The sequence below is a fragment of the Portunus trituberculatus genome, chromosome 43, assembly GCF_017591435.1.
Source record: "Portunus trituberculatus isolate SZX2019 chromosome 43, ASM1759143v1, whole genome shotgun sequence".
In the NCBI taxonomy this organism is placed as follows: Eukaryota; Metazoa; Arthropoda; class Malacostraca; order Decapoda; family Portunidae; genus Portunus; species Portunus trituberculatus.
This window is the reverse complement of record NC_059297.1, coordinates 5,404,171-5,414,170: the sequence shown is the minus strand read 5'-3', so window position 1 is coordinate 5,414,170 and position 10,000 is coordinate 5,404,171. Positions and strand designations below refer to the sequence as shown.

The 10,000-nt window shown below is 41.6% G+C and overlaps 1 protein-coding gene across 2 annotated transcripts in view; it reads right to left on the bottom strand.

Annotated features, from left to right (window-relative positions):
- Positions 1 to 10,000, bottom strand: part of LOC123518121 (histamine H2 receptor-like) — a 12,161-nt gene that overhangs the window by 503 nt on the left and 1,658 nt on the right. The window contains exons 4-10 of one of the 2 annotated variants that reach the window (XM_045278750.1): positions 9,270 to 9,457; positions 8,694 to 8,777; positions 7,256 to 7,420; positions 6,978 to 7,073; positions 3,907 to 4,066; positions 883 to 1,067; positions 1 to 517 (exon numbers count right to left, since the gene is read on the bottom strand). The exon at positions 1 to 517 is cut by the window's left edge and continues 503 nt beyond it. In XM_045278750.1, the coding sequence (XP_045134685.1) occupies positions 401 to 517; positions 883 to 1,067; positions 3,907 to 4,066; positions 6,978 to 7,073; positions 7,256 to 7,420; positions 8,694 to 8,777; positions 9,270 to 9,457 (995 nt within the window). In that variant the 3' untranslated portion in view covers positions 1 to 400. The remainder of the gene's footprint in view (positions 518 to 882; positions 1,068 to 3,906; positions 4,067 to 6,977; positions 7,074 to 7,255; positions 7,421 to 8,693; positions 8,778 to 9,269; positions 9,458 to 10,000) is intronic. The other variant, XM_045278751.1, reaches the window with a different exon arrangement.

Here is a 10,000-nt window from a genome sequence, read left to right as displayed (position 1 = left end):
TGATAATTCTTGTGGTGACGGACAAGTGCTCCTTGATGGTCGGCCTTCTTTGCTTGTTTCACCGTAATTAAACACGAGGTTGAGCGCAGCAAACACAAGGCTCAACGTAAGACCAAGCTTAACGTCTGTGTTGAGCCTTACCCTTCTACTTATCTTAGGCGCCCTAATATCTGTGAGTATTAAGGGCGGAGATGCAGTGTTTACGACAGAGCCTTTCTTTTTATTTCTCGCCAAGGTTGAATTGTTTTTCTTTCGTGCTTCTTCGTTATTCCTTTCTCCACACAGTACGAATGATTAATGCTCTCTTCCCTCACTTTCACTTTCCTCTCAATGTCGCCCTTACTTTCATTTTCCTCTCCACTCAGTGCGTAGGGTTAATGTACTCTCTTCTGTTCTCCTTTCAGGGCTGGGTCACTTGGTTCAGCGCCTCGGCTTCACCCATGAGCTTCGAGGTGGCGTTGTTGTTCTCCAGTTGATGCTCCGGACAGACTAACTCGCCCTTGGAGCACGACCTGAGCTGGAAGTGAAAGTCTTTGAATTTTATGTCGCATTGGACTCATTAGGGACTGACATTTTCAAAGGGACTTCTTTTTTATCCCATTGGTTTGATTCCATTACAAAAAATTATAAAGAAAAAACACGTATCACCATTCAGAAAACAGAACATTCCGCTGTAGTAGATATTCACAGCTCATCCCCTCACTATCAAGTCATTCCCTCACTATCAAGTCCTTTGATATGTTAAGACTCGACCAAAGAGACAGTGAGTACACTTACATTGGAAGGGAAAACGCTTAACAGAGTGAAATTAAAGTAAAAAGGCACACGACTTTTGACTAACTGTACAGGCAAGTAGCTAAAGAGAATTGTGTATATATATACCAGGCTTGGAGTGGTGGAGTTCTCCTTCCTAGAGGAGCGGGCAGGGTCTGAGGTCTTGGAGGGGAGGGAGTTTGAGGTCTGGCGGGAAACAGCTCCCCTGCCTCCTCCAGATGATGTACGGGAGAGGGAGGAGGAGGTGAGGCGAAGGAGGAGGGTCGAGGGGGACCATGAGTTGGCGCTCCCTGCTGCCAGGAGAAAGAAAACGGATATAAACAGTCATAGAAAACCATGCGACTCTTGATCCGTAAGCTCACACGTTTCGGCGTCTTATCTTCATTATATTTAACAGAGTAAAGTGGAAATTGTTCGCGGTTTTGAGAGGCATTTTCATGATTCTATTGCAAACTTATCAAGGATTTTGCATCATCAAATTAACCGCTTCAGTACTGGGACACATTTATACCTTGAGATTTGTGTACGATTAGACCTTTTTATTGACATTAGCAAGGGTCTATGGAGATCGGAAGATTAATGGCAACGATCTTCACTATTTTAATCAGCACATACGTTTCTGAAGCTGTATAGAATCACCAAATAGTAAGCAGAATGAATATGGAAACGCGTCATGGTACTAAATGGGTTTGGAGCCATATTCAGAAATGCTTCTCTCTCTCTCTTTCATCGCGACCATTTTCAAAGACCACTGAGACGATGAGACGAATTCTAAGGAGTATTTTTTCTGTTGATAATGCAGAAAACATGTCACTAGAAAACAAAAAAGATTCTTAAAAACCCGTGTCACTTCAACTAGAGCCCTTTGAAAACAGTGACGGAGAGGCGCGGAAATGTTTCAGAATATGGGCCAAAGAATCACCAATAATTTTTCGTCTAACAACTGTAGTGGCCTTTAAAAATCGTCCATATATGAGAAGAAAGCGCCTCCGAAACCTGGCAGTGGATGGAAATGAGAGAGAGAGAGAGAGAGAGAGAGAGAGAGAGAGAGAGAGAGAGAGAGAGAGAGAGAGAGAGAGAGAGAGCTATAAAAGGAAACAAACACACATAAGGGATCATATAATGCCATAAAAAGAAAGAGAATATCATATTAATCAGTTACCGGAAATATAATGACTCTTTGCCAAAACTTAATATTTATGATATTTGACGGGAGGAACCATAAAATTTGAGATGTGTGTGTGTGTGTGTGTGTGTGTGTGTGTGTGTGTGTGTGTGTGTGTGTGTGTGTGTGTGTGTGTGTGTGGCACCTATTCCTTATCTCATTGGCCTAATTATATCATTCTTTATCAATTTCTTTTTCACATTCACTTTTGATGACTGGATAATACTCTGATCAGGTTTCAATAAGCTCCTTGATCTTTCTTTGGGAGGGGATTTCCTCTTAGCCGCCGTGCTACAGTGGAACCATGCGTGATTTTTGGTTCGAGGGGTCTCTAAGCGCACGGGTTCGAATCCTGTCCACCGGTTTCCTAGCGGATGGGATTTGAGATAGAAGGTGCCCCAAAAAGTATCTCCTTTAGCCCATAAATTCCCGTGAAAACCCCACATGGTATAAATGAAAAAAAGATAACCACAGTAATAATGACTCTCCTCAGTGTTTATCATCTGTTAATATAAAGGGATGAAATAACCATTAGAATCATGAAAATACTTATTAATACCACAAGACCGTTTCAATGATAACATTAACCAACACGTCTTAAGTTTTTTGTTTTTTATGTTCTTGATACCTACGCAACTAGCATTCCAATCTTTCTTCTCTATCTTATCGTCTTTGACGTGACGAAATGACAGTGTGTAAAACAAGGAAGAATATTTGATTGTTTTCATAAGAACATAAGAGGAGACCACAAAACGCCAGAAATATTCACGTGGCTGTCTCTAAACAAACCTTCCTTAATCTGCCTGTTATCTCTGTTCATTAGTAAGGTATCCTACTAACCCCTTCAGCATTGAGACACATTTGTACCTTGTGATTTGTGTACAATTAGACCATTTTATTGACATTCGCAAGGGTCTATAAAGTCAGACTATTAATGGCCTGGATCTTTACTATTTTAATACCCCACATAAGTTTCTGAAGCTGTATAAAATCACCAAATAGTAAGCAGAATGAATAATGGATATGCATCATGACACTCAGGGGGTTAAAGCTATTTGCTGACTTGGCACTAACACAATGAGTACTGAATTTATCACAATTATTTACCACCTTGCATGAAGACAAATTATTTCTTATCTCCCTTTTCTTTTTATCGCAACTTTATCTGTCAAGTTTGAACCCCATTCTGATTACCCTTTATCTTTCATATTACTCTACTTAAATATCGGTATCACATACTCTCCTAACTAAAGTAGATTTAATGAAGATTTTTTCCGCCGCCAGTAAGAGATGTTCAGTAGCTCAGGTGGTCTAACTCTAAATTCAAGCACAAGTGTGTCGTGGGTTGTAAAGTTCTGTAAATGTGTTATGTTTTCTATTCATCCGTCTAATAAACGTCCCTAACCCTTCCTCCCCCATACCCCCACAATATAATTAACCAGATAATTCAATGTATATTTCCATGCATGTTTTTTTTTTAGAGAGAGAGAGAGAGAGAGAGAGAGAGAGAGAGAGAGAGAGAGAGAGAGAGAGAGAGAGAGAGAGAGAGAGAGAGAGAGAGAGAGAGAGAGAGAGAGAGAGAGAGTAGGTATGAGGTGACGTCACTATGACAGATAAATGTAATAACAACACAGGGCAAAAGAGCAAAGACGTCACAACACCACAACTCTGGACAGCGCAACACAAAAACAACACAAATAAGTAGCAGAATCAACAACACAACAGCGGCACAGGCAGAACATAACATAACAACACAAACAAGAACACCATCAACGCCACCATCACCACCAACAACACCACGCAACAACACCAAATAACACCCCTTTGTAACACATCAACAATAGACTCACCACGTGCTTAACACTACAACCACCATCACAAACACACACGCTTACGAGTAATAACACCACCACGAACACCAAAGCAACATGAGCCCAGCCAGCCAGTCAGTCAGTCCTCCTTCCCACCTCTCGTCTTTCTTCGCCAGCGTGGTCTTCGGAGTACAAGGCTGGTAAGGCCGTGTCTGAAGTTCTCGCTGCAGCCACAGTACAACAGCGGGTTGAAGGCAGAGTTGCAGTAACCGAGGAAATACGCCCAGAACTCAGCGTTGGAAAACCACTCGGGCAGCTGTTAAGCCAAATGGTAATCATGTGAGGAGGAGTAACTTCTCTCACTCCCTTCCTTGGTACTGTGCTTTCTGTTCCCTAAATAGTCAGTCTTATTCCCAGTTATTGTTAGTGTGCTGTTTTAAAAGGTATTGGGATATTCAATGGTGTTCACGTGGTTCTGTTAGTATATATAAGTGAAGATTCCACATGTTTGAAATTTTAGCGTCTCAGCTCCGACTATTGTTAATATGCTCTTATAAAAGGTAATTGGGATGTTTAAAGGTAAGACAGTAGTTCTAGTATTAGTCTGAAAAGGATTCTGCAACACTGATCATTCAATACTATATGAGGACTAGCTGGTCACTACAATGGTCTGATAAAATAATGCTTGCGTTTTCCCTGTCTGCTCTGCTAATGGTCGCATCATAAGACTGATGACTGAAACTGAAAATAGCGAAAATGAATGATGGAACTTACATTGTGTACTTGCAACTATGACAACAAAAGATTATTCTCAGTTTTCTTTGTTCTACCCTCCTTCTCTTCCTCATCCTCCATTTTTTCTCATAGTCACAAAAGAAAATCAAGCTATCGACACACACACACACACGCACACACACACACACACACACACACACACACACACACACACACACACACACACACACACACACACACACACACACACACACACACACACACACACACACACACACACACACACACACACACACAAACACACACGCACATGTTATTCCTTCTTGGCTCAAGGGGCACAGGGATATAAAGGAAGGTGACACGCTTCTTTCTAGCGACACGCGGCTGTGCTTGCAAGACAGCACCGAGGCACGTCCCGCCGCCTTTCAGGTAAGTGCACCAAGAAAGAAAAAGGTGACGTGAAGCTTGAACAAAAGAAAAGATGAGAAAAGAGAAAAGGATTAAATGTCATTCTTTTCATTTGCAAAACGTTTAATATTCGAATGCAAGAAATGTAAGTACAGGAAGTGTGTAAAAATTTAATAAGTAAAGGTGATGTGGAAGAGAAAAAAAAAACGATAAAAGAAGAGAAAGGAAGAGAGTTTAAGGTACAATCTTAGTATCTGTAAGCAACTAGTCATACGTGCATTAATAATCTAATTTGATTGTGATAAGACTGATCATTATTACATAAAAAAAAACATCAAATAAAAAAAAACACTACAACGATATAAATAAATGAAGGAGAAGGAGAAAAGAAAAAAACATGACAAATGGTAAATGATAAAATGAAAAGACATGGTAGTAGGAAAATAAAGAGCAAAATATGAGAAAAATAGACAAAAAAAAAACATGACCAAAGAGGAAATTAAACCAAAAAACAGAAAAAATAAAAGAGCTGTAAAAAAGAAGAAAAAAAATATGCTAAAAGGAGAAAATAATTGAAAAAAAAACATTATAAAAAGATAAAAACACGACCCTAATAATATGAGTATTGGAAGCATGACAAAATGGAAAGAAAACAAAGAAAATCTCCTAAAAGAAAAAAAAGAAAAACATGGAAATAGACGAAAAATACATGAAAAACCGAAAAAGAAATAAATACTTAAAAAAATATATATAAAAATGAGGAAAAAAAAGGACATGAAACAGGTTACAAAAAAAATAACGACGTGTAAATTCTTGAAAGAGAGAGAGAGAGAGAGAGAGAGAGAGAGAGAGAGAGAGAGAGAGAGAGAGAGAGAGAGAGAGAGAGAGAGAGACAGAGATTTTAGGTGAGCAACAAGACACCTCTGTAACTAATTCAACTAACTCATCATATATTTCTCTACTCCTTCTTCACTTTATTCAAACTTGTGTGTCTTTCTTACCTTTTTCTCTTTCCTTCTTTCCTTTCTAAAAACTGCCTAAATAAATACAGTAAAAGCGGGAAGGTTGAGTGAATAGCTTATAATCTTCCCATTTTCTTCATTACCTTCCTCCTTCCATGCTAGTTACTGTCCTTACCACGCTGAAAAATAACGCACTATTCCTCCATCACTCATCACCCATCATTATGACACCTACAAAAAATGGAATGAAGAGAGAAAAAAAAAAAAGAGTTTGATAGGTTACTATGGCATTCAGTGTACTCACCTTGAAGATAAGAGATAAGTGGATAGCGCACTGATAAGATACAGATAACACACATCCGTTACAGGCAGGAGTCACTCAACTGCACACAAAACACGCTGATAACTTAAGCATGTCACTTGCAGCCGAATAAATGGGACGTGACGTAACAAAGGTGTAGAGAGAGAGAGAGAGAGAGAGAGAGAGAGAGAGAGAGAGAGAGAGAGAGAGAGAGAGAGAGAGAGAGAGAGAGAGAGAGAGAGAGAGAGATTGTGTGTGTGTGTGTGTGTGTGTGTGTGTGTGTGTGTGTGTGTGTGTGTGTGTGTGTGTGTGTGTGTGTGTGTGTGTGTGTGTGTGTGTGTGTGTGTGTGTGCATGATGTTAGACTGAGAAAGAAAGAAAGACTTCAGGAGAAAACTAAAGTTAGACTAATTTAGTTGAACAAGAATGAAGAGAATGAAAAAAAAAAGAAAGAAAGAGAGAGAGAGAGAGAGAGAGAGAGAGAGAGAGAGAGAGAGAGAGAGAGAGAGAGAGAGAGAGAGAGAGAGAGAGAGAGAGAGAGAGAGAGAGAGAGAGAGACAGACTAGCCACAAAACTAAGCAATATTGAAAATTATATTCCAAAATCCATACAGTAATATAACAATTCAGCACAAACTCAATATGATAATACTATAAAACAAATCTCTCTCTCTCTCTCTCTCTCTCTCTCTCTCTCTCTCTCTCTCTCTCTCTCTCTCTCTCTCTCTCTCTCTCTCTCATTCCAAAATTCTCCCTCACCCTGACGCAGATCAAGAAAGCCAGACCATCACCACCACCACCACCACCACCAGGCAGTACTCACGGTGTCTTCAGAGAGCAGCCCGTAGAGAGACAGAGCCTGAAGGGGAGACCAGCACACCGTGAAGGCCGCCACCACTGCTGCCGTCATCTTCACCACCTGGAGGAGGAAACAGTACAGGAATGAGGTGATGGAAGTGAGATTGTGCGGTGGTTGATGGCACGAAGAGGTGAAAAAGTGAGCAGGGAAGAAAGGAAGGGAGGGTCTTGTGATGTTAGTGTTGTTGTCACCTTGTTGTTTTGGACGGTTAAGTTGGTGATGATGAAAACATGACATAGTACCTTTCGGCGAGCGGCGGAGTGTGGGTGGTCACTGGCTGGGAGTGGGGTGGGCAAGGGCGTGTCGTGGTCTTTGGGCCCCCTCCTGACGCAGTACAGCCGCACCACAATGACGCTGTAGGCAAGCACCATCACCGTCTCCGGCAGGAAGAACATGGTGATGAGAAGCTGACCCAGAAAGAGAGAGAGAGAGAGAGAGAGAGAGAGAGAGAGAGAGAGAGAGAGATTTTTACTAAACACTACTTCAGTAATATGAAAACTATACACAAATACATAATTACATACGTATACACATTCACATACGCATAGATATACAGAGAGATTAAGTAAATATATGAAGAATACGCAAAATCTCTCTCTCTCTCTCTCTCTCTCTCTCTCTCTCTCTCTGTGTGTGTGTGTGTGTGTGTGTGTGTGTGTGTGTGTGTGTGTGTGTGTGTGTGTGTGTGTGTGTGTGTGTGTGTGTGTGTGTGTGTGTACTAATCATGCTGGGAAATGACCTAAGCTAATGATAGGTCATCAAATTTGCTCCCAGGGGCGAGTGTGAGCTGGTCCTGTATAATCACAAGCAATTATAAGTACTCAATCTCGTGTTCTTTGCTTCAGATGAATAGCGTACTGACGACACCCGGGTATTACAACTAAGGTACCTCTTTCCCCCTGGCCCGGGCACACCAACCCTTGTTAACGTTAGCGCTTTCATTAGAGGGCTGGGTTAGGTTAGACTTGGATCGATTCTCTTCATTAGTTTCAAAGCTGATCCCTTCACTTTGCAGAGTACAATTCCAGAGAACGTCGTGTTTTTTTTTCCCCAGAAATAAATGAAGAGTAATTCTTTTCTATGCTTTTAAAATATTTCAATCTTTTCTTTTTATTTTCTAGTTCGGACTTGTGTTTCTCGGTGAGTTTACACTGTGTATATGAAATAGGTTTGTTACTGGACCACTGACAATAACTCCACGGCTTTGGTTTTATCCCTTAGCCTGCATCGGTTTTTTACAGCAAACCCAATGTCACAGCGCTCCCAACATTCACGCCTCGCCCCTCGTCCCTCCTTGTTCCCGCCACCTAAGCAATGAGAGGGACGGGAAGAGACCTCGTTCTATTTCAATCCTATTTTCCTACACATAATTTAACAAAGGTGGTACGTAGATTAACTTTATTAACAAAATATGGTTCCTGGTACCTGTCACTCTCTCACACGTCATATGACGACACAAGGAGCGCTTAATGACGCTAGTAACAAAACAACACGTGGTAGCCCCTCACTCGATGAAACAAACCATACACCACCTTCAGCCGCTACCCATTATGCCTTCCCATCCGTAAACACACACTGGCCTAGAGAAGGGATAAAATAAAGAACAACTGAGCTCTTCCTTGACTCAGCCCTGCGCTAACACAATGAAGCAGGATCTAAGCAAGAGCAGCACCGCCTCACCAGGATTCTGTAGTAGCGGAAGGCGGCGATGGAGGAGGCGCTGCAGAGGACGTCACTGCAACTCTCCTCCACTAGATCGTTCCACTGGAGAGAGAGAGAGAGAGAGAGAGAGAGAGAGAGAGAGAGAGAGGTATTTAGAATTGTCTGGTTGAGTGTTACGCATATATACGTAACATACATAGTTATACATAAGATATGCATCCACACTACTACTACTACTACTACTACTACTACTACTACTACTACTACTACTACTACTACTACTTCCACTACTACTACTACTACTACCTACTACTACTACTACTACTACTACTACTACTACTACTACTACTACTACTACTACTACTACTACTACTACTACTACTACTACTACTACTGCTACTATTACCACTACAACTAACATTTTTGGCTTTCTTCTCTCTCTCTCTCTCTCTCTCTCTCTCTCTCTCTCTCTCTCTCATCCATCCATGTATATTTTCACTATACCTCTTATCCTCACCACTGTCTATTTTCACGCTCTCGTCATCTAAAGCCTTCTCTTCACGCCCACCTGTTCCCTCACCTGTCCTTGCTTACCTTTACAGCCTGCGTGTCCCTGACGTAGAAGGAGGGGAGAGCCAGGACGAAAGAGGCCACCCAGAGGAGGGAGATAAGAAGCACTGGGCGGGAGGAGGTGCGGAGGGCTCGAAGTGGGAACAAAACAGCGTAGAGTCTCCCGCTAGCCACCACCGCCAACGTGAGCACAGATACGTTGATGCAAGTGGCTGCGAAAGAAATGACTGACTGAATGAGTGATTGACTGACTGACGGACTGATTAATATGTGATGGTAATTAAATGAGTGAGTTTCTCTCTATTATCCTCTAGAATTATTCCCCGTATAAGTTAGGTTAGGTTAGGTTTTCAAGTTTGGTTACTGGCTTTTGGTGTGGTGGGAGTAAATCTTCAAGGAGTAATTGGGAGGAGAGAGGGAGAATGGATATATTAAGGTCAACAGGTTGGCTTAATGATTGGCAGGTGCATGGGGGAGAATGAGGGCAGATGAAGCGATTAAAGGAGTGAATGATTGATTGTTTGACGTATACAAGTGGTGAGAGAGACAATTGAGTGATGTTAATTGCTCCTCCGACTGGATCATATGACACACACACACACACGCACATGCACACACACACACACACACACACACACACACACACACACACACACACACACACACACAGAGACACACACATACGCACGCACCCACAATGGACCTATATTAGAGAAGAGGAGATAAGGATGCCGAGAAATGATCTTCCAAACACA